Source organism: Castor canadensis, chromosome 14 (assembly GCF_047511655.1).
Source record: "Castor canadensis chromosome 14, mCasCan1.hap1v2, whole genome shotgun sequence".
Taxonomy (NCBI): Eukaryota; Metazoa; Chordata; class Mammalia; order Rodentia; family Castoridae; genus Castor; species Castor canadensis.
In genome coordinates, this window is record NC_133399.1 from 78657457 (window position 1) to 78682672 (window position 25216).

A 25216-nucleotide genomic window follows, 5' to 3' on the forward strand; every position below is an offset into this window, starting at 1 on the left:
ATGTATAATTTTTGTTTTGCATCTAAGGAATGTCTAGGAAGTAATGTGTTCAGAGTTCAGAAGTAGTTTGAAGTCGTCGTCAAATAGGGCATTTTGACTTACAGTGGGGCTACATTCCCCAAATAAATGTATCATAAGTTGAAAATGCTGCATGTTGAAGGTGCCTATGGAACATCGTAGCTTGGCAACCAGTACACTGTAGTATGGGGTGTTTGATCTCATGATCTTGCAGCTGACTGGGAGCTGTGGCTCCCTGTCACTGGAGACAGTGTATCTTACCACATATCCTAACCCAGGAAAAGAGCAACATTCACAATTTGCAGTATGGTTTCTACTGAACGTGTATCCTGCTTGCACCATTGCATAGTTGGAAAACTGTAAGTAGATGGTGTTAGGTTGGGGACCGTCTATAGTGGTATTATTTGAAGCTTTGGGCGTGGATGAAGGCACCCAAAATTGAGACAGCACGTAGAATGAGAAAATAAGAGGGCTGAGGACAGAATGCCTGGAAACACCATGATTTAGGGGGCTGGCAGCAGAAGAGGAGCCAGCCAAGAAACAGAATAGAACAGAAGAATGTCACATAAGCATTGTGGAGAACAGGAAGCACAATCAGCTTTATTGAATGATGCAGGGGAGTAAGTGGATGGGACTGAGCGGATGAGGATTGGAAACGGGCCCTTTAGAAAAATGACTAGTAGGAAATACATTCAAATAGCAATAGGTCTATTTCTGACTGGTAAGAGTACAGTTGGTCTTTCTTTATTTTGGCAGTGTTGGGGAATGAACCCAGGGCCTTGTGCATGCTAAAGCAAAAACTCTACCACGAAGCTATATCTCCAGCCCTTGGTTTTTTGTTTCTCTGGTGGTACTGGGGTTTGAATTTAGGGCCTCATGCTTGCTAGGTGAGAACTCTTCCACTTGAGACACTCTTCATGTCCTTTTTGCTTTAGTTATTTTTCAGATAGTATCACTTTTTTGCTAGGGTCAGCCTCAGACCATGATCCTACTACCTATGATTCCTGCCTTGCTGGGATTTCAGGTGTGAACTATCACACCTGGTTTGTTCTTTGAGATAAGATCTCACTAACCTTTTGCCCAGGTTGATCTTGAACTGTGCTTCTCCTAGCTCCATCTCCCAAGTAGCTGGGATTACAGGCATGAGCCACTGTGATTAGCTCAGCCCTTAGCTTTTTAGACAGGATCTTACTATGTAGCATAGGCTGGCCTTGAACTAGTGATCCTCCTGCCCCTGTCTCCCAAGTGCTGGAATTATAAGCATGTACCACCACACCTGGCCAGATGATTTATTTTCTTCTTTTGACTTTTTCTGTATTTTCTGAGTTCTGTAATTACATTAAAATTAAGAAATAAAACAAATGTTCTGATAAAGTCTAAAATATTTTATGAGAATGTGAAGAGAAAAGCAAGTAATAATTAATCCACAAGTATCTGAGTGCCTATGTGCTGGGCCCAGGCTAAGGATAAAACAAGGAATAAGAGGATGGTCTGCTGTTCTGCAGTAAGGAAGCTGGTTTGGCAAGGAAAGGATGCAGGGCTTGCAAGGGATGGAGCTGGATCACCAGATTACCTTGGACTTCATGCATCTTGTTAAAGAATATGGCCCTTTTTTCCCCTGAAAGGTACAGGGGGATTGTGGAGGGGCAGAGAAAGAAGATTGGGCTTTACTTGAAGTTTATTTTCTACCAAACTTGGGTAGTAGTGTGAGTAGTCCAAGGTAGGGGACAGTAGAATTCAGGATATCTGTGATGAGGTGGTGGAATAATTTTTTAGGAAGTGTTTACATTACAGATAGCTATGGTCTCCCAGGAAAGGACTTTTTCTACTGGGTAGACAAGTTGGTAGAAGGCTGATGAAACAGTAAGTAGGAGAAGAAACAGATATAACTAAATGTCAGCCTATCCTTTTAAACAAGTGACCAAAACAGGAGTAGGTCCCAAGTCAGTTGTACTAGTTTGAGCAAATAGGTGACAGTGGCTGCACCTGCCATTGGTGCTGTACATATATTATATCTTGCATTCTCTCATTGATTTCCGTTGCACAGCATGGAAAACTGAGGCTGGAAGTTCTACAGTGCAAAACTTCCTTGCAGGAACAGGTGTAGTCAAGACGTCTTTAAATAAAGTAACTCACATCCTTGCCCACTTCATCCTGCCGGTCATTGGGCTTGTGTGGTACAGGCGATAACTAGCCTTGGGAGTTGTGGCTTACTAGGGGCAGGCCTGTCTTAATTCTCCCAGCTCCAGGAAGTGCCAAAGCAGCAGACCCCTCACACCATTGATAAGGGTTCCCATAAGGTAGGGACGCAGTCATCTCTTTGAAGTGGACTATAACTTCCATTCCTTTGAAGGGGGATGAGTTCCAAAATAGTTTTTATCCACTCTGAACACAACGGTTCCAAACACCACTTACCACCGCACTGCATGGTCGGCGTTCCTTCGCCTCCCGGGGCACCCTCCTCCCCTACCTCCAGGTAACCCTTAGGATGGAGAGCCAGACACCTTGTTTCTTAGCTTCAGGCCTGAACTCAAGTTTACGCCTGCCACCGGGAGGACAACTTCGGCGTCGGCGCGGTGCACGTGCGCGCCCCTCAGTGCGAGCCACAGACTCACGCGCTGCCTGCCGCTTGTTGCTCCCGGGCCTGCGACGCAGGGAAGTGAAAATGAAATTGACTTTTCCGAGAAATGATGAAAGCGACGCAGGCAGCCAATGAGCTGCTGCGGCGAACTTCCGCACCTCGCGGCCGGCGGCTCGCGCCCTCCCCCTGCCTCCACCTCCCGGTTGCACAAGCTCGGAACAAACACTCGGGAGGAAGGGCGGAGGGAGGAGGGCGGAGGGGAGGCGAGGCGAGGGAGGGAGCGAGGCCGGGAGGAGGGCGGGGGGTGGGGGGATTTCCAGCCTCCGCTCTTCGCAGTTTCCTCTCCTTGTTTTGCTTTCGATCTGGACTGTGCTCAGGCCAGCCGGGGAGTAACTTTTAGTTTTGCTCCTGCGATTATTCAACTGACGGGCTTTCATTTCCATTTCCCACACCCTAGCAACACTTAGACCTTGCGGAATTGTATTGGTAGCGTGAAAAAGCACACTGAGAGGTAACATTTTTCAAATAATAGTTGTGACTGTGCGTGTGTTTCTCTTGAGGGCATGTCGCTGAATCTGTAGGAGCTGTGTATGCGTGCGCGTCCTGATGCGTGGACGCGGTGTTTTGCAGACGGAAAATGCCGGGGTTCATGAATATTAATACCGATTTTTGGAGGAACAGTGGGTGCAGTTATGGATCATCTGATTTTAGGGCAAGCAGCTTCTTGTGTTGCTGCTTGCTGCTCCTGGGGTTGCTGAGGCTGCAAGGAGGAGGAGGAGGAGGAGGTAGAGAGGGAGGAGGAGGAGGAGGAGGTTGGTGGAGGTTTAATTTCACTTTTGGATTTGCAGATGCGGAGAGGTGGCTCCATGGACACCGACCTGCTCTGTGCGGTTCTGCGCCCCAAGAGTCGTGGGTGTGGGTGCAGGTCCGTTGGAGTCAGGCCTCATTTAGAACAAGATTGTCGTGTGTGTGTATGTGTTTACAGTCACCGTCGCCCCCGGATCCGAAGGACAGGAGCGGGTCCTTCTGGTGCCCAGTGGCGGCACCTCTCCCCGGGCGTAAACAACCAAGCAGCCGCCGTTCCCCGCTGCCCGCGCCCCGGCCCGGAGGGGCGTCCTCCGCCTCGGCGGAAGGAAACTTGATGGGGGCACCCCAAGACGGACCCCGATTCGCTCGCCGGTCCGCTGGAGTCGGGGTAGGGTCGCCGGCGTCGGGTGCCAGCGACCGGGCTCGGAGCGGGGTTGGGCGCTGGGCCTGGCCAGAGCGCCCGGCTTCCTGGGGGCTGGGCCGCCGCCACTCCGCGGGGACACGGCGTCCTGCTTCCCGCCGGCCAGCGCCTGGCCTGGCTCTGGGGCTTTGTCATTACACTTGTCCCGATGCGCGAGGGGCCCGGGTGGCATGTCCCCAGACGGCGCCGCGCCCAGGGGTCATCGGCCCCAGCTGCGGCCTAGCGCCGGGCGCCGCCGGGTCCCCGCCGGTGCCCCCGGGCCGGCCTGGCGCGCTGGGCCCTACCCGCCTCCGCTACGGAGCGGGTGAGGTGGGGGCGGGGAGCCTCCGGGGACTGTGTGTGGCGCCCTGCGGGCAGGCGCGGGGGCCGACGTCCCCCTGGGGTCCCGGGGCGCGCGCGGGCGGTGGCGGGGTGGGGACGCGAGTGCCCGCCCCGTGCCCTCCGACCCGCTCTGGGCGCCGGGTGACATTCGCCCGCCGGCCGAACATGGTTGGTGCAGAGCCGCCGCCGCCGCCACTTCCTTTCCGCGTTGCCGGCCCGGCGATGCCCGTCGTGGCCAATCGCGGCGCCCGGGTGCCCGCCCGCTCCCGGCGACACGGCCTGGGGCCGGCGCCGCAGCCGCCCCGGGAAGCCGTGCCAAGTGCCAAGTGTAACCCATCGCTCCCCAGGACGCGCCGCGGGCCCGGGGCAGCCCTCGCCTGTACCTCTCGGGAGCAGGAAAGGGAAGGAGGCTGGCCGCCCTCGCACTGTGTTCGGGCACTAGGTGAGGCAGGACCCCGTCTGACCCGCTGAAAGTGCGACCCCAGGGACTGGCAATCGAGGCTGTCCCACATCGGAGGCATGGCTTCCACTCCTTCCTAACCCCTGGTGTTTGAAAGTTGGGGACATGTTTCCCGCTCCCCTTCTTCTCCCGTCTGCAGGGTGGACACTGAGTGCGCCTCGCCCTAGGCCATGGAATAAGAGAACCAGGAAGAGTGGCTCTGCGTCGGTCTTGGGCCACTGGCCTCGCGTGGCCGTGACTTGCTTTTGATGAATGTCCGGGAGGGCGGAGGGGACTTGTTACATTTCCTGTTGTGGATTTTCAGGAATCTGCCGAGTTACCATGAATGAGCCCGCAAGTTATCTATTACTTTTCTGGTCGCCTGCAAGCACCATTTGAAGTTAGCAGTCTGCACTTTCTGATGCTTACGGGCAGGTGCAGACAGCAGACCATGTATAAAAGGTGCATGGCCTTGACGTTAGACAGATACACGTTGCTTGCTGGGGCCCCAGTCTATTTAACTTCATTATACACCCAGGTTCAGGATTCTCTGATTTTCCTGACACCTTTCATTGTGGGGTGTGTGTGTATGTGTGAGTGTGGCGGGGGATGGGGGAATGGTGGGGGCGAGGAGGGGAAAGAGAGAAGGGGCAAGAATAGAAACCTAAAATATCCTGGAAAAAAAACTTTTGTATTTTCTAAATCAGCTTCAGCAGATGGGAGGGATAGTTAGGACTTAAGCCGGCATCTCTAGCGATAACCTTGGAACATCTATTGATTGATGTGGCAAAGTCCGGGAATTTCACTGTAATAAGTGAATGATTATAATATAACTCAGCCTGTTGTGTAAGAAGTTAGATTTTGGTCTCTTAGATCCAAGAGTTCTTGTCTGTTATGACTTGGAACTGCTTCTGAAAATTAAACATTTACATATTTCATTCTCAATGAGTTCCTTTTTTTTCTTCTGTTGGCCTTCAAAAGTTAGAAACAATTCCACGCATTTCAGATTACTTACCTGTAAAAATGTCATGTTAACCAAAAGTCAGGGTTTGTAGTCAAATTGGAAGCAAATGATGGCTAACAAGTGGTGGCCATAAAGTCTTGACAGCTGTGTGAGCTATGGCCCTCCTTTCCTCTTACCCAGTCTCCTGAAATATTTGGTAGGCAAATAGTTATTATATCAGAGCTAGTTAAAGATGTTTAAACTTAGTAGTGGAAGATTAGAAGTTTTGGATGTTCGACATTTGATGTGCATGGGTCTTCTGTGTCACCAGGGACATTGTGTTTTTATTCTTAGTGTTATTTAGTGTAAGCTTTGTTGTTTTTACAGCATTTCCACATAATTTCCTTTTGATAGTGAACAGACCACTGGCTCACAATTCCCTTATCTGTCTTCTACCAAGAAGGGCTTAAAGCAGTCAGGGGAATTTATTTATACATTTTGTAAATGTTTAGAGAACATTAACTATGCCAAACACAGTGCTAGGCTCTGACGCAGTGCTAGGCTCTGTGGATTCAATTGAAAATGAGGACGACAGAGATTGAATTCTAGTTGGTGAGCTGACAATCAGCAACCAAAATTAAATGTAGTAATTATCTTAAGGGTTAGTTCTAGGGAGGTAATAATGCTTAGCTATATTTGTAGGGCTGTTTTGGGGAACAACCGAGATATTATGTATGAAAGAACATTAAGTTACAGCAATCTACACATGTGTTAGGCATTTTATTTCAAATTTCTCTCAGATTGTTATTTTTTTGCTGATACTGGGATTTGAACTCATGGCTTTGAGCTTGTTTTACCATTTGAGCCACACTCAAATTGCTTTAGTTTAACATTTTTCAGATAGGGTCTTGAGTTTTTGCTTGAGGGTGGCCTCAAACTAGATCCTCCTGCCTCCACCTTCCATATAGCTGGGATTACAGTTTGCCCCACCATGCCAGCCTTCTTTGTTAAGTTAGGATCTCACAAACTTTTTTGCCTGTGGTTGGTCTGGAACCTTGGCCCTCCCATCTCTGCCTTCTGAGTAGCTGAAATTATAGGTGTGCACTACCATGCTTGGCTCTGCATCAAATTCCTATTATGGTTTAAAAAAAAAAAGCCAGAGAATTCTGACTGGATCAGACAATGACTTTGTCATGTAGAATTGCCAGCAAGAAGGAATTTTACTTCTTATAAGAGTATACAAATAATGGTAAGGGATTAAACTTGGGATAACAACTATTATGTGTAAAATATCAAGGAAATACTTGACAGTGAAATACATTACCTGATTTTTTTCTAGCAGGAGAAAAGTTAGGTGGTATCCATGGAGACCAAATGATATGGAAATAATAGTGATTGGACCACTGTATTTTCCTTCTTTATATCAGATAAAACCTCTTCCCCAGGCCTCAGTGTGCTTTAGTCTGAATTATCTTCACTATTCTGTCAGATTCTTTAATTCATTGTCTGTTATTACAGGCATGTTCTTAGCTGAATTCAGTAACTTGCTGTGTCATCTTTAAAGGGATTTGGTTAATTTGCACTTACTGACTACTTGTATGCCCAGCACTATATATATGAAAATAATATGTGATATAACATGGAAATATAAATATTAGTGGTATGAATTTATAATATATAAAAATATGTAAGGGCCAACCATGGTAGTGTACGCCTGCAGAGGTAGGGGGATCTGGAGCAAAAGAGAGAGACCCTATCTATATATATGAAAATAATATGTGATATAACATGGAAATATAAATATTAGTGGTATGAATTTATAATATATAAAAATATGTAAGGGCCAACCATGGTAGTGTACGCCTGCAGAGGTAGGGGGATCTGGAGCAAAAGAGAGAGACCCTATCTAAAAAAATGAACTAAAGGCAAAAGGACTGGGGAGTGTGGCTCAAGTGGTAGAGCTAGGGCATGGCCTTGAGTTCAATCCAGTCCTGCAAAAACAAACAAAAAATATAATATATAAAAATAAAGATAAATTACCGAGAACTAACAATTGTTATTGATAATAAAAATCAATCCTCTTCTCTCCGTGGCGCACCATGTTCCTTCTTGCACAGGGGTAGGAGGTCAGGACTTTCTGGCTCTGCCCCACTGGTGTTCTACTTCTGTCCTGAGTGGATCAGTATTTAGTATAAAATGTCAGCTTAATGCATAATGGGCTGAGTTGAGGAGTGCTCTTAGGGTGGGGGTAGCCACCATAAGAAAAGGAATTGAAGAGGTTTGGTTAACTTTGATTTAGCCACATAGAACAGTAAACTATCTATAAGGACCAGATTTAAACCATAGCCAATATTTTTTAAATAAAATACCAAGGAAAACACATAGCCCTGAAATCCATCCCCCAGGTGGCTGATGCTGGACTGGAACCTTGTTCTGAGGATTCCTTGTGGAAGGAGGGCTGTCATCTCCAGCTTTTTACCTTTAGGGACTCTTTTGAATTGATTCCACCCACCCCATAAGGTCCATCTTTGGACAGAGTGTCTCTGAAACAAATTATATTTATTTTGGAAGCTTTCGTGTGTCTACTTTTTGTTACTCAGAGACACCTCTGACTTGAGTTAGAACTAGAACTCTTGGTCAACTTGAGAATCCTAGTTACATCAAGCCTAGTTCACCTCATTCCAGCCACATGTGCAGAGGCTGGGGTGCTGGACGGCCTGGTCAGATCTGTGTTACAGAAACACAGTCTGGACAGGCTTCCTGAGGTACTGAATCCAGCAAGGAGCTTCCCTCAGAACTTCCAGTTCTGCTGGGGATCCAGGGCCCCCCACGCAATGATGGTAGATGAACAATTAATTTTGTTACATGTAGTAATTCCTGCGATTATTTTCAGTGAACACAAACATCATGCTATTATTTAATTTCTTTGTTAAATATTTGTTGACAGCCAGCTATGCGCAAGGCTCTGTGTGGGAGAGGATGCAGTTGATTCTTAGCACTTTTATTAACTCTAGTCACTTCCTGCTTTAGGACCTTAATTTTCACATATGTAAAGTGTGGCTGAATAGTCCTGTCATCCTTGACATTGGCTACAGCCCCTTCCTCTCCTTGCCAGTCCTGCTCCCATAGTGCGCTTCTGTCTCTCCAGTGTGTGCTGGGTCTCTTAACCCCAGAGATTAGGGTGTGTGTCAGAGCAAAAGTGGAGAACCACTGGATCAGGATCTCTGCCTAGGGCTAATTCTTCCATCTTGGCATTGGGTCCTGCCATGCAGGAAAGCAAGCAGAAGGAACCTGTTTGTGTGTCTTTGTAAACAGTGCTTTGAATAGGAAGCCTGTGGTCACTCTGTGTTGGCTCTGCCATGTTGTTCTTGCTTGTTATACTTGCTTGTTGTCCTTGCTTGTGATACTTTGAATTTTCCAATTTGAAGAGGCAAGAAGGACTTTGTTTTATGGGTTTGTCTCATTGTCCCAGAAAGCCATAGAAAATGAAGTATTTTTTCTGTTTTGTTTTGTTTCTGCTCTGGCTTATAGTCTCTTTCTATCACCTTAGCATTCAGCTCCAATAAGCAAGAAAATACTAGAGTTGGGCAAAGAATGTGTCTAGAAGAAGCAGAAGGCTTGCCCTGGTCTTTCTGATGATGAGGTGTAAGCATTTTTATCTTAATGGCAAGACCAATTTAGTTTAACAAAAATCTTAATTTAGGATTTTGTGTAATAAAAGCCTGTCCAGTTTTCATTAAACAAACATTTTTGAGAGTTAACCACTTGCTATATAATTTTCATAAGTAATTTCTTTTCAAGTGTACTTAGCAATCTGTTGCTATCTGTGTAACAGCATTTGATACTGGTATACTTCATGAGATCAAAGGAAAATGAGCTTACGTTTTAATTTGTCCTGATTGAGTTTATGAATGTCAGGCTTTGGGAGAACCCAAAGAAGCTCTTTGTAAATTGAAGATGCTGTCTTAGCTTGGCAAGCTCCAGACTCTCCCATGTCATGAAATTGGCATTTTGAGTGAGAAGCTGCATACAAATTGATTATTTCAAATAATACCTAACATGTTATTTTTGAAAGATGCTGTTCTTTCTCCTTATCCTAGATTTATTGAAGAAGATGAGAAAAATGATAGTGGTGAGAAGAGAGTGTCCTAACAGCTAGAAATGGTATTAGTGGGGTGGTGGAACCAGAAAGGGGAGGGTGTGGAAAGTGAGGGTTCAGGGGATAGGGTGATTAAAAAAAGAAAGTTAGGTGAAGATGGAATTCTTGAGAAGATTTGAGAGAAGAGTCAATCAGGCTGGTAGATTTTCCATCTTTGCACAGATACTGAGTTTTTGAGGCAAGGAGGCCAGTTTAATAGTTGATTAATAGTAGCTCAGATTCTAGTTGGAATACTGGAGGACCTTCTCCTCTTGACTTTGAGGTTAGACCTTTTTATTTGGGGAATGATCAAGTCTGATGGGAAACTGCGAGGTATTAGATGACTTCATATAAATAAACATGCAGTTGTGGGTAGTTGTCACTTGGGCATGGTTGAAGTCACCTTAGAGGTACTGGAGTTGAAGTACTGTCAACTAATATCCACGAGGTGAAGCCCCAAACTCAATATAGAATTGCCCTTGGAGGCTACCATCGTCCCCAGAGGAAAACACATGTCAATTCAATTAAATCAGAAACAGTACAGTAGCTCTTTTAGGCACTCTACCCTTCTGCCATGCTGGTCTTCCTTGGCCCATTTTACTTTTGTCTGGTTGTAAGAGGGAAATAGAATAGCCAATACTGTGCTTTCCTAAAGAATAGATGGTTTGTTAGCATTGAACTGTGAGTTCCATAACTAGGTCCTGCAGGTCACTGTTTGAAAACTGAGTACTCCATACTGTAGTTCAGATTATACATTGAAAGAAACTTACTGGAATTTAACATATGTCATATAAAACGCATGTGGTAACACACACTTGCCTGTAATCTCAGGGTTCTTGGGAGGCAGAGGAAGGAGGATCCAGAATTCCAGGCCAGGCTGAGCTACATAGTGAGACCCTGTCTCAAAAAAACCAAAGCTTAGTGGTAGAAGGGCTTGACTAGCAGGCGCAAAGCCCTGGGTTCAATCCCAAGCACAGCAAAAAACAAAAACAGAAAAAAAATTTACTCTCTGTTCTAGTAATCCTGCTTGTAGGAACTCCCTACTTGAAATCACCAGAGGTGGGAACAAATATTGAATCAGCTTTTGTTGTATGAAAACTTGGAAACAACCTGAATGTCTCACAGTAGGGACACATGTAAATGAACTGTCACATCCAGAAAACTTTTGAGTTAGAATGTTCGTGTTTCTGAATAGTATTTTATGATGGGAAAATATTTATGATTTATGTTGTTTGGATGGAGGGAAAATGATACTAAATTGTACTCCTAAATTACATTTTAAAATTGTATGTGTATTTGAATATATGTAGTATTTAAAAAAAAATACCCTGGAAGAAAACATATTGTAGATGGTAGGTTTGTAGTTATCTGCCCTTCTGTTTTTCCTTCCCTCTAAAACACTTTGTGTTTTCCTAATTTAAAACAGAAAGTGAGTATTTTTGAGACCAGAAAAATGTTCTCAAGACAATAGTAAAGTGTATCCTCTGACCCCCCCTCTGGTAAATGTTAGATTAGGAAAAGCATATTTTGCTTAAGAGGATGCAGTGCATGGACTTAGCCCTTCTCTAGGCTCTAGAATCAAGGTCTTCCTAGCCAGCGCTGGAAGGTACCGTTGTCTGTCTCCATATAGCTCTCAACACTTGAAATCTCTTAGACTTGTGGTTCCTTGGTAAGGTTGGGATGCACTGCTTGGCCAAGAACTGAAGGGTCTCATGTTACGCTGCATCATTGTCTGTCCTTTAAAAGTGAATACCGCAGAAACATAGAATGCCTAGGCAAGAGAAAGGAGTTTTTACTGATATTTACACCCATGGCAACAGTCAGCGACACTGCAGCATGGGTCCCACACCTAGACCTTCAGAGGATGCTGTGAAAACTCCTGGATCATGCATGTGGTTTTCATTCTGCAGGCAGGAACAGAGCAACTGTGTCTTTCCCCTCCCAAAAGGTGTGTGGGAAGGGAGGGGGAGGAGAATTCTAAACTTTGAGAGACTGGATAAAAAGGATCCAGAGTTCTTATCCTTACTTTTTAGGATATAAAAAAAGGCATGTCTCCAAGGTCTGGCCTTCATTCCTTTTGAAGTATAAGTGCCAGGGAGATAGGAGTCTTTCCAGAACCTTGGGAACTTAACCAAGAGACCTGTCTAGGCTGTAACTACTCAGATCTCTTGAGGAAAGAGGATGTTTCATTATCCTTTGGGATAAAAGCAGTTAATTTAAACATATGGCTACAGATCAAATTCTCATGGTATGTGAGAACCAACTACAGACAGAACAGTAAAATGTCTCAAGCAAGCATATCCAGACTGTGTATCTTATACCTTCCCCATCTTTATATCATTTCCATTCCCCTGTCACAGGAGGTTGTGGCATTTTTTTCAGGAGCCTTGAGAGCCTGGAGATTTATTTTCCCCACATTCTCACCTTTAGAAGTACCCTGTTTTAGAAATGACTTAGAAAGACTGAAGAAAATTAGAAATAAGGGCAAAATAGTTTCTGCTGGGCATTGAGGGGGTGGGGAGGAGAGGGAGGGGGCGGAGTGGTGGTAAGGGAGGGGGTGGGGGCAGGGGGGAGAAATGACCCAAGCCTTGTATGCACATATGAATAATAAAAGAAAAAAAAAAAAGAAAGACTGAAGAAAATTCTAAATAGCTAATTTTTTAATCTAAAAATAAGAACAGTTTCTCCCTATTTATGGAGATATTTTCGGATTGTTACGAAAGTAGAGTTTGGGTGTAACCATTATGAGTTCAGAGATCAAATGCTAAAACACAGTCAAAAGGAGGAAAAAAAGAATTGATTAGGAAAAAAAGAATTGATTAGGGCAAAACACGTTCAATACTGTTCAGTGTTGAACAGTATTGGACGTGAGCCACAGGTTAATTTCCAATTTTCTAGTAGCCATGTTAGAAAAGTAAAAAGAAGTAGGTGAAGTTAATTATAAAAATAAATTTCATTTAACCCATATCCAAACTATTATTTCAATGCCATTAATGCAAAAATATCAATGAGATAGTGTGCATTCCTTTTTCATACTGCGTCTTCAAACTCCAATGTGTCTTTTACCTTCAGCTTTCTTAATTCAGCTCATCCACATTCCAAGTGCTTGATAGGCACAACTGTCTACCAGCTACTATATTGAATGGTGCAGGATTAGGAAATGAGTCAAGATGTGAAGAGAAATATCTAGGGGAAGTTTTACTAGAGGAACTAAAGCTAAAAGAACAGAAGAAAAGTATTTTGAGTGGTTGTTTTAGTCATAACTGCATGACTCTTCTTTCTCCTCTGCCAACAAACCTTACTTGATCTGTTCAGCGAAAACAATAAATGTTTTGAATTCCTGCAGAACCTGCATGTGCCAGTCCTGTGGCCCTGAGCCTGGCCTGTGTACATCTTGAATGTTTTCTATCCTCCTGGTTTGTTGTAAAAACCTTTGATTACTTGGAGTTTTCATTTCTAGCCTCTCCAAGGAGATAAGTTATTTGAGAGCTAGGATCATGTGTTTCTCTGCATCCCCCACCAGTACTTGATATGCAGTAAGAACTAGATAAATATTTATTGCTTTGATTTTCAGCCTTAAAACAAAGGTTAGCTCAGAAGGCTGAATTCTAGCTCAAAAGGTATGGCACCAATCTGCTTTAGGTTAGAAACCTAATGGTATATATCTTGAGACTTGTCATTTTGTGTGAGGATTTCTCACTATGTATTAGGAGTTCAACACCCAGAAGGTGAAAAAATGTTTGGCTTTTCTCCCTTGTATCCAGACTCTTAAAAGAATCTTTATTAATCCATCCCTCTGACATTGCAGTGCCAATGATGATACTTACACCTTCTTGTATTTATAAGTAAATTATATTTGGTGATGAACTGGAGAGAACATTTAGAGCTGCTCCTTTCTCTTTGGGTACCTTCTTAACAAAACTGTATTATTATTAGCAAACACTTCAGCCCCAAGCATGATGCAGTGAAATTCTCTTAAAATCCCATGCAATGTTGAATGGTAGTTGCCTTCATTTGTTCCTTTGGACTGTAATTATTGGGTTGAAACAATAGGCTTGTCCATAGAACCAAGGCAATTTATTTTTACTGAAGTCTACCTAAGAAGTGCTTAGGTAGCTTTCCTCGGAAAGATTAAATGCAGCCTGCATGGAATCCTGTTAGCAGGGCCAGAAGCTAGAAAAATAAAGACTAAAGCAAATCTTCGGCAATGAATTCCCAGCTGCTCAGTGGGTCAGGGCTTTCCTGATTACTTTCTTCTAATAAAAACACTGTAGATTAGTTTTAAATGAATTCTAGTCAGTTTGGGGATTTGCAACTGACAGAAGAACAGAAAAGCATAATCTCACTTTAAAATAATAATCCTGAAAGCAAGTCTTCATTGACTCTTTACATGCTGGGATTTTGTTCATATGGGGAAATTAAACTCATATGCATGTTTGCTTGACTTTTCAAGTTAAGGACCTTTAAGTAGGAAGGAAGAGTGGGAACAGGGAGGTCAGACAAGAGGCTATTGTCCCAAGAGGAGGTATCTGGGTTTTGGGGTGTTCTGATACTCCCAAGGACCCGCCATGGTGCTAGGCTCCCATTTCTTCTCCCCATTGTAGAATGAAGGTAGAAACTTGGGGAGCCTATAGGGGAGGCCCCAGTAGGGAATGTAGATGAACTGCTTCTTCCACTTTTGGGTGTGGTCATACTGATGGATTCTGGGTGAATTGAAAATACAGGAGAGGAATTGCTTCTCTCATCGGTGGTTTGCATGTGTCAGAATTTTTTCTTTGAATTTCTTGAGAATGAGTTACAATTTGGGAGATAGAATAAAAGAAGAGTGCTCAACAGAAACAAGTGACTGTCTTGACCATTCAGCCAGTCATTTAGTTAATGAGTGTTTATTCAGTGCAGACCAACTAGAGGGAGGTATAAAAAGAAGACAAATAATCAAGGTGGATTTGAGTTAGTTAGGTGGGTGGAAGACTTCCATTCCTCATAGTTAGGAGCCTAAATTATCCAGACAGGGAAACCAGGATCAAGCAGTTAGGCTTGATCAAGCCTAATTGGTCAAGGTGACAATTCCAGCAGTCACTATGGATTATTTTTGAGTCCCATTTCAAGTTCCTCATTTGGGCCATATTAGGTTGTCTCAGATTATAGGGGAAGCCACAGTGCTAATGAGACAGATTTTTGTTTTGTTTTTGAGACAGGCCTTGAACTCATGATCCTTCTGCCTCTACCTCCTGAGCACATACCACTAGGCCCAGCTGCTAACGGGACAGATTTTTGAACACAGGTAGGCATTTCATTTTTAAAAAACAGATTCTTAGTGATTGTAAAATGAACAGACCCACATGATGTTTTGTTGTTATTGGTGTTTTCCCATGACTCTTCTACTTGGAGTTTAGTATGTAGAGCTTTGTGCTTCGGGAAAACTGAAGTGGCTGAGTCTTGATAGTTATCTCCCCTCTCTCCTTCCCTGTCCCGCAGGGTATACACTGTCACTAGCTTGCTACTTAAAATATGCTGCTCTCCTAAATTTCTCCCTGGAGGTTTGTGCTGGGAGAACCTAGCTCTTTGCATGAGAGGACCTCATCATGGAGGGGAAATTGGTCCTTAGTTAATTGAAAAATGTGTTATTGTATTCCTGTGTGTGTGTGTGTGTGTGTGTGTGTGTGTGTAGGTAGCTGTAGAGAACATTTCAGATCTCCTGAATTAAAGAATAGTTATTGTTTAAAAGAGGACTGAAGTCAGAAGTGGTGTCAGGCCTGGCATTCATAAATGTGTGCTGAATCATCATCCTTTTTTCTTGTGATAAAATTGATGTAACAAAACTTAATCTTATGATCATCTTTAAGTGTACAATTCGGTGGTGCTGAGGACGTTATAGTGTTGGGTAGCCATCACCACTATCCGTTTACAGACATTTTCATCATCTCAACCAGAAACTTTATTCGTATTTAATAGTAACTCTGTTTCCTCAGCTGCTGACAGTCACGATTCTGCTTCTGTCTCAATGAAATCATATGGTTTTTGTACTTTTGTGTCTGACTTATTTCACTTAGCAAAATCTTTCCAGGTTCATTTGTGCTACAGCATGTGTCAGACATCATTCCTTTTTAAGACTGAATAATGTTCTGTTTCATTAATCTGTTCATCTGTTGATGGACACTTGGGGCTGTTACTACCTTTTGGCTATTCTGAGTAATGCTGTGACGAACGTTGGTGAAAAATATCTCTTGAAGTCCCTGCTGTCAATTCTTTCAATCAGTGAAATGCTGGGTCATATGATAATTGTATATTTAACATTTTGAATAACCACCAAACTCTTCTCCATAGTAGCTGTATCATTTTGCATTCCTAACAGTGCACAAGGGTTGCAATTTCTTCACTTCTTTGCAACATTTATTATTCTTATTCTTTGATGAGAGCTGTCCTAATGGGTGTGAAGGATAGCTCATGGTTTTAGATTTGCATGTCTCTAATAGCTAATGATATAGAATATCTTTTCATCAGAAGAAATGTCTGCTCCAGTCCTTTGCCTATTTTTGAATTGTTTGCCTTTTGGATGATGATCTGTTGTATCAAGTCTTTCTTTTTGTGGTTTTCAAAATGACATATTAATATGGTCTGAAAAACTAACCCCAAGTCTCTCTCATTAGAGTAGCATGTGGCACAAAATCATACCAAAATTGTGAGCTGTTGTAAAGCTGCTAAAATGCACGTTGGGGAATTCAGTTATGTTGGAGTGAGGTAAATCAGAGTGCACTGGTAAGTCTAAAGTCAGACAGAAGGACCCAGTCTTCTCATACATGCTAGAATCAAAAGTTTTCTTAATGATTACAGTCTGCCCTGCTGAAATCAAGTAGCCTTCCCAGGGTCTTGTGACCAGATCAAGTTAGTTTTGTTGAGTAATTTTCTCTATTGTATTTGAATCCTAAAATTTCTAGTGAGAAGAAAAACAGCAGCTTGAATGTGGAAGTGAGTTAATTATAGCCACTGCTTATGGCAACTCAACAGAAAGACCCTGGGACTCAGAATTCTGTAGTACCTCAGGGTATAAAGGAGAGTCAGAGCTTCCTCAGAGTAACAATTAGGGTTTAAGAATTTAAGCATAATCCACTCAATAATGGTTCAATACTGCTATTTGAGTGGATGGAAAAAATTATTGCTGAAAAAGAGATCTATTAAGTAAAATAAGTGAAAAGCATTTGTGTATTTCTGGTGAATTACCAACAGAAAGAGGAACTTTTTATTTGTCCTGACAAGTGCTGTAGCTAGTGAAGAAATTGAGTGAACTATCAAATGTACGGTAACAAATTTATTCTTGTTCTACTATTATGGTCTGCTCAAATTTTTCATTTCACTCAATTCTTCTAAATCACAGAACCTGGTGAGCTAGCATATGGACTATCCCTAAGAGTGAGTTGTAAATAGATAACGTCTGTGTTGGACATAAGGCAGAGTCATAAGAGGAGTTGCAAAATTCTTCTATTCCCTGCAGACTAGGGGCAAAGGTCTAAAAAAAAATCCTTAAAATTAGCTGCAAGTACTGTGAAAACAAATATGTTAGTGATGAAATTAAATTGAAGACTTTTCTGCAAACAAATACTTTAAACGAACTCTCAGAGGAATTAATTCATTCAACAGCCATTTTTGAACAGCTGTGTGTGAAGCTGTGCAGAGAAGATATAAAATTGAAAATTTCTGATCCACAGCCTCAAAGAGTTTGTAGTTTAGTTAGTGAGACAAGCAGGTAAATAACCATCTGTAATAACAAAAATAATGAAATGTAGGCTTCATACAAGCATAGTAAGCAAAAGACTAAGCAAAGGAGGGAAGAGGAAAGCACTGAGAAATTGGGGTGTGCTTCACTCCTGACTTCTGGAAGGAGCAAGACAATGTCAGCTGGTAGGTAGCAAATGGGCAAGCAAGGCATTTTTAGTTGAAAGAGCAGCACGAGCAAAGACAAGCAAGGTTGAAAATTTCTTAGGTTCCTGGACCCCAGAGCACAGAGGTGTGGCTGGAGGGAGTGAACCAGAGGGGAGTATCATGGCCAGCCCCAGGTGGCCAAAGGTTGTATCCAATTCAAGGCATGCGTTCCTATGTTTCCCAGAAAGGAAAGGTTTCATTCTGGGGATAGAGCAAGGTGTTTTTGGGGGAAAATTACTGAAGATTTGGAAGTTTCCCTGTTTACATTTATAATGGGGCGTGCCTTTGTAGTCATAGACACATGGGCATCGCAGAAAGGTCGGTTTGTGTTTTGATAAGGACCAGGCCTTGAGGTGCTTTCTTTTTATTCGTGTGTGTGTGTGTGTGTGTGTGTGTGTGTGTGTGTGGGTGGGTGGGTGTGTGTGTGTGTTGTTGAGGAAGGAAACCAGGCCATCAACATCCTGGGCAAGCCCTGCTTTCAGTGTTTCTCAGAGGAAGTGATAGCCAGATTTGCAAATCCTCTATGTCATTATATTATTATCAGTCTTTCTTGTGCTGGGAAAAGTATGCTGGCTAGGCAAGCACTCTACTACTGCTACATCCCCAGCACTGTAGTCTCTTTTATTTGTTTTGAGTTTGCTTCATAAAGAGGATGAGTTTATAATACTAAGTGAGGAGGAGATAAGGACAGTTATCTCTAACTTGGCTAAGAAACCCAAGTTAGAGAACCAAGAGAATTGCAAGTGCCTCAAGCAACCCCTTGTTTGGGCAGAAGTTTGTAGGGCTGGGCCTTCTCTCCACAGGGAAGCCATCAGCTCTTTCCAGGCTTTCTGTAGGGGTCCTGCTGCTGCAGGTCCAGGCCTACACAAGGGAGAGCCAGGGAAAATGGAGGAAGCACTTCTGTTGGCTGTGTACATGGAGGCTTCTACCAGAATTCACTTGCGCAGTGTGACTGAGGTCAAAGTGCTGCTATCATCAGTGGTAATGAGAGCACTTACTGAATATTTGCTGGACTCTTACACTTTACTGCGGGAGTAAGGTTTGGAACTCTTACTTGAAGACCCTAGATATTTCTGGGGTTTATTTCAATTTATTATGCTGTACACTCATATAAATGGCTGTCTTTTTGAACCAAGTATGAAGTTTGGAGTGCAGTGACATGTTTCTTATAGGGCTGATAAAAGTGACCTGCATATACCCAATACACCATAAAATGTTGGTTGGAATGATTGGCTTAATTCTCCACTATTTCCTGTCCAGAGACCTGCCCAAAGCTCATTACTAAGAGGGGTCGTGAACCGTGGTGTTTAGAGAGGAACAAGGACCAGACAAGACAGCAGGTGGGAAGCACAGTGTTTGTGCGTGCCCTTGCGTGGATTAGGTGTTCCCCGTCAGTCAACAGAGAGCCTTGTTCATGTGCCAGGGCAGTGGCTCTCTGTTAGCTAGCTGGCCTCGGTTGGGCTGTCCAGCTGTTTCTCCCCCATATTCCTCCATTTTCCCTGAGGCACAGCTTCCCTCTGTTAACACTGGTTCAAATGCACCACTATCCTGCCTCCCTCTCGTCCTTGTTTTTTCTTCCTTCTGTTGGGAATGTTTTTGCTTCTTTTCTACCTTGAAGATCGCTTATCTTCCAAGTCCATTCAGGTGCTCCCTCTTTGAAGCCTCCCAGAGACCTCCCTCTCTTTTGGGCATTTATGTAATGTAGCAAAACTCCCCTAACACAGTTTCAAACAACTTTCCTGTGTAAAATGCAGGGTCATACTGCGAAAAGTGAGTGACAAGATGGACGGGAGTCTGAGGTAGAGATCGCACCAGGGCCCACTGGGTTGAATGCCTCTGTGTGGTTATCAGGGACGCCCTGCACCTGGAGACGCATCAGCACAAGTGTGGTTGGCTTGGCCTAGGCTTGCATCTCTGTGTCACCTTTAGGACAGTGTGATTTGTCATTGCGTTGATGTGCCCACCTTCATCATTGCAGCATGCAGTCTTTGAGGGCAGACATCAAGTCCTCATCCTCTTTGTGTCCTTCACAGAGCTCTTCATGACTGTAACCTTTTTTTTTAAAGTAATGTTAAGTTAATGCATTCCAAAAGTTTGTTAACACACTTACCCTGATTTCCCTGGAAAACAGTAAAATGATTTCTTTTTTTAGCTTGCTTCCTTCTTACAGTCTTCTTCTTGTTTCTCACTTGTTCATAACAAGTTTACCCATCACACATTTGGTTAATATCTTCTGCTGTTTCTTCCCCATCACCTGTCAGTACTCCCAAAGGGGATCATCTACTCCCTTATCAATTTATAATTACTGTATATCATTATGTACTCAGCGCTGTGCTTGATAATTTGGGAGGTTCAAAGATATGTAAGGTGGACTCTGGCTCACAAGTACTTTATACAGAGATAAGCTTGTTTTTAAGTGCATGAAGTTATGAACTTTGATTGCATTAGAAGGTGGGAGGACACACAGGAAATCAATGTGAGTCAATGCCCTGTATAGCTATCCTTATCTCAACCAGCAAAACCCCTTGTTCCTTCCTATTATTGCTTATACTCTCTCTACAACAAAATTAGAGATAAGGGCAAAATAGTTTCTGCTGGGTATTGAGGGGGGGAGCGGGAGGGGGTGGATTGGGTGGTAAGGGAGGGGGTGGGGGCAGGGGGGAGAAATGAACCAAGCCTTGTATGCACATATGAATAATAAAAGAAAAATGAAAAAAAAAAAAAAAAAAAAAAAAAAAAAAAAAAAAAAAAAAAAAAAAAAGAAGGTGGGAGGAATCAGTGGGAGAAAAAATTGGAAGTGTGGGGTGAAGGTCAATTACGGTGGCCAGAAATCCAGATTTTATTCAGTGGACATTGAAGGATTTTGAGCAAAGTGATAACATGGTTGGGAAGATTAATCTGGCCACCACTTTGCAGAATATAGTTTCGTTTCAGAAAATGGAGGCTAGACACCCCTTTCTTGCTCCTTGTAGAGCAGTGACTTTACTCTTTGAAGTCTCTTTGGAGTAGTCTTAAGGGAGATCAAAGCAATCTCATCCCATACTTTTCCTCTACCTTGTATTTTTTTCTTCTCACACTACCTCTGCTGAGTTGCTATTACAATTTCTGTTTTATAGACACCATGCCTTAGCGAAATTATTGGCTGTTGGTGGTAGGATTTGAATCCAGGTGTGCTTGGCACCAAAGCTGATTTCTTTCCACCATATTTATACTTTAGTAAGGAGAGAGGGAAGGAAATTGTTGTGGCTTTGAAAGGGGGTGGCAGAGAGGATAAAATGGGCATAGTACAATACATGCCAAATCTGGCTTCTGGCAACCATTTGGAAATTGTTGAGAGGCAGTGGATATCTTCTAACAACACTCAGAGACAATTCTGTCGCTTACAGAGGAGAGGTATTCTTGCTTCCTGGGTATTCCTGAACTTGGAGTGGGTAGCAATTTTAGCTCTCTTTTCCAGTTGGATTCATTAGTAATCAGGAAGGTTTATTCCAGGAATTGACTCAAAACAGTGAAAACTGAAATGCTCAAGTTTACAGTTTGAATGTTGGATATTGACTTGATTTCAATAGAAGGAGTTGAATGTATGGGTTGGTAATAACTCTAGTAATATTAATAAATGCGTAACCTTTATTAAGAAGGAAGGACAGCTCAAAGGAAGTTCTCAAAGGAAAACTGGCAGCAAGAAGGAGGTGAACTGAAGGAAGGAATTTTCATTCCAGCAGAAAAGACAGTGGGTGCCCTTCCAAATCAGTCTTTTTCAGAACAAGTGTTTTTCAGGCAATTGTCTTTTGGGTCAGGAGTGGCTTTCAAGGTGGCCTGCATGTTACAGGCTTGAAATCATATGGCAGCAAATAGTTTTGTCCTTTTGTGCAAATGGTTTTCTTAGGTTTCAGTATGCTGGCCCGTCTAAGAATCCCTGGTAGTAATTGGACCCATTGTCATCTTCTCTGTCCTCATGTCCCCTGTCTTTGTTCCTACTGGGCAACACACCGTTTATACTATCAGTGTAAAAAGGAAGTGAAAAGTGGCTGAGCAATTTGGATTATTCAAGTCCTTCCCAGTTCCTGCCATGCCTTCCTCCTCAGGCACCATCACAATTATCCCTTCTCCATATGTACCATCATGCTACACTTTTCCCATATATGCACTGACCTTGATTGTATGGTGATCTTTTTTCCCAGTTAGTGCTGTGCAGCAGAATCCACTCCAGTGACACTGGGTCAGGCAGCTGGCCACAGCTCCTGATCACCTCAAGGCCACAAGAGGGTACAACTGATGTGTACCTGAGATGGTTAGTAGTATTAAGTGCTTAGGTGTGTTAAATGGATGTTTAACGCATGGCTTATTGGGACATAGCCCCATTGCAAGTCAAGTGGCAACTTGCTTTCCTGGTGTCCATGAGGACAACAGAGTCTTTTCTGGGCTTGGGTACTGCTGACCGAGACGGTTGGCATCAGGGCAACAACCTTTTGGAAAGGAGAGGAGGGACGATCTTAAATGCATTCCCTGCTAGGAGAAGCTGTGCCTGCCATTGTTTTTATATTTGTAAATAAGGATCCCAGGACATGCTGATGAGAAAAATGTAGAGTTGCTTTTTCCCCATTTTCCATTTGGAAAGAAGGTCTGAAAATACAGTATGTCCCATGTGCCTGGAAGTCTGTCTGTGATTCTTATTTTGTTGAATTGCAAAAGCCTGGGCCATCTGGATGCTGGGACCTGGGTCCAAACACACCCAGTGGCTCCCACACGATTTTAGTTTCTAGGATGTTTTCAAAAGTCAGTATGTTCTTTCAGATCCTAATCGCCGTCTGTGAATTGTTCTCGAAAATGCTTTTTAAAAAGTTGACACATTAAAGAAGCTCTTAGATTTTCATAATTTAGATGTGCCTGGAAGGTAATTTATCTGCAACTTCGCACAGCTTTCTTTTCTGTTTTGCAAAATTGAGCATTGCATTTGTATCGGTAACAGATTTAATGATCACTGTAGTTTTGTTTTGTTTTTAAGAAAGTATGTTTCACAGAAAGCTGAGGCGGGAGGATTGTGAATTCAAGGCCAGCCTGGGATACTTAATAAGACCCTGTCTCAAAACAAACAAACAAATCCAAAAGAAAGTATGTTTCAAACATGATTAAATTACTTGGGAAATATTCCTAGGATGAATAGGTGTCATTTAAAAATGTTGCTACCTATGGCTAAGCTACTGTCTAGAAATTTTGTACCTGTTTATCCTACAACCCATAGCATGCCTGAAAGGTAAATTATTATCCTAGATAATTTATTTTGCTTTTTTTTTTTAAGATATGGTATGTAGCCCAGGCTAGCCTTGAACCTTATGACCCTTCTGCCTCAGCCTCCCAAATGCTGAGATTACAGTAGATGTTTTGCATGTTTCTTCATTTAATCCTCACAAAGCCTGATGAGAACAGAGAGTCTATAATCTGCTCAAAGCCACACAGCTAAGAGATAGAGCTGGGATTTGAAACCAGGCAGTCAGCTGGGCTCTGTAGTCCATGCTACTGCCTTGTCTTCTGTTACTTCTGTGGCAATGATATGAAAAAATTAACAAAGGGAGCTGTCATGAGACACAAGGCTGCTGTCCTTCCACGACCCCTAGCTCTTTCATTCATCAGGTAGGATAGGGATAGGATGCTTTTCCTGGTGGTAAATCCTCTGGTCTCTACATGCTTTGGGAAACTGTAATTTGGAAAAGTGTTCGAGAAAGAAGCAGTGGTGACTTTGGAGAAGGCACTCATTCCTCAGTTTCCCCTGCTTCTCCCCCTTCTGCTGGATGCCCAGCTAAGAAAGGCAGGGGATAGGGCCAAATCTTCTACTCTTAGCAACTCCTTCCTGCCTCTCAGTCACTGCGTGGGGCGTGGGTGGGGACTCATGCCCTCAGGAAGGCTGCATATTGGGGCCTCCTCTGTCCCTACATCCCTAGAGGAGGGATGTCACAGCAGTGTAGAAGCAGGAAGCTTCTACTGAGCTAGTCGGGATTTCAGACTTTAAATCTCACTTATCTTTACTGCTGAATTTGTTGTGATGGATTGCAAAAAAAACAAAAAAAGTGTGTTTTGTTTTGTTTTTTTATCAGCACAGCTCTGGGGTCATTTAGGGTCAAAAGACTTCCTCTTTTAGGAAAAGTCCCAGACAGCTTACTTATCTTTTTGTTCCATCTGTGTTTGTGGGTAATTGGTATTTTTAATTGTCCTCACTCTGAACAAAGACTAAATCAAGTTAAAAAGCCCTGGGAAATGGCACAAGGAACATTCTGGCTTTCTGATTTCTGGGCGTAGGCCTTTACTGTTCTGTGTTTCTGGCTGAGGAGAAGCTGCCTGCAGAACTAGGGGACTAGTAAAATGTAAAAGACACCTATTTTCCAGCATTTATGTTTGAGGATGCGAAGGGCACTTGTAGAAAAAGAATGTTTCTCCATAGGCTTCATGTTACCAAGAAGACCCCTAAATGTTGAAGCCCTGTTTTAATGCTCAGTTCTCGTGATATTGGACTTCAGTGGCTAAGAATCAACTTTAGCATGGCTGAGCCACACATCTTCTTAAAATAAAGATGGTCCTGTTATCTACCTCCTAGGGTGAATGTTAGGCTCAGTGAGAAGTGTGAAAGCAAGTTTCAACTTTTGCATGTACGTATCTGTAAACAATTTGGTTCAGTACCCCTACATGTAAAAACTGATGTAAGTTCTTTGGCTTAGCGTAGGAAGGGCTCTGGGGGCTCCTTTACCTTCACCCTCTTTAGTATTGGTGTGTTTTCTTTCTTGTACTGCCAGGAGGAAGTGTGTACCCAGGGATCTCTACCTAAGTCTCAGAACCTAAGCAGTTCCATGTACATTATTTTTCCCACAGTGCAATTGATACATTTGTCCTTTCACTCACAATTAAGTGGTAAAAGGAATGAAGGAGCAGGTGTGGTGGCAACCACCTGTAATTTCAGCACTTTGGAGACTGAGGCAGGAAGATCACGAGTTCAAGGGCAGCCTGGGCAACACAGAGAAAGCTTGTTTCAAAAAAGAATATGGAGGTAATAAACTTCAATTTTTTTTGTAAATTTGTGCTTGTGACTCTGTTCATGCTTAGTCTTTTTATGTCACACCATGGCTCCCATAGAGGAGGAGGGCTTATGTCAATGGAGTGGTAGACCGGCAATCATAAATGATGTGGGTCACATTCATAATGCGTATATAAGCAAGCAACTTGATTTAATTTGATACTCATAGTTGTATTCTTTATAAATTTAGTTTTTGAAATCAAATATTTAAAATGTCATAGGAGAAAGAATATGTCATTCGTAAAAGGACTCGGGATGTTTTAAAGACATTATGAGTCTTACTTAAATATTTTCTTATTTTATAAATAAGTATTTTATTTATTAGATTGGTAGAACAGGGCATTTCTATTGCTAGGTAATCCTGATTTAAAGGAAATAATCATTTTAAATGCCTACTTAAGATTTCAAATTTTATAAAACCTCAGGTGACATTTTCTCCCTTTCTAATAGGCAGAGGCAGTTTTCATTAAATCTTTCCATTTCAGAAGTAAGAAGTGCTGTGATTCCCTAAATTAAACCTATGGTGTGCCAAATGAATTTGTAATGTGAGTACAGTTTAGGGAAC

The 25216-nt window shown here is 42.9% G+C and overlaps 1 protein-coding gene across 7 annotated transcripts in view; it reads left to right on the forward strand.

Annotated features, from left to right (window-relative positions):
* Positions 1-25216, forward strand: part of Irf2 (interferon regulatory factor 2) — a 120025-nt gene that overhangs the window by 31000 nt on the left and 63809 nt on the right. The window contains exon 1 of one of the 7 annotated variants that reach the window (XM_020176285.2): positions 2918-3110. The exons of 1 other annotated variant lie outside the window; for it this stretch is intronic. Coding sequence is in view for 2 of the 6 variants with exons in the window: in XM_020176284.2 (XP_020031873.1) it covers positions 3573-3794 (222 nt within the window). In the remaining 4 variants the exon portion in view is untranslated. Of the gene's footprint in view, positions 1-2917; positions 3111-3401; positions 3525-3546; positions 3795-4448; positions 4591-12293; positions 14953-25216 lie in introns of those variants that run through there. 5 more of the 7 variants (XM_020176287.2, XM_020176284.2, XM_020176283.2 and 2 more) reach the window with 5 other exon arrangements.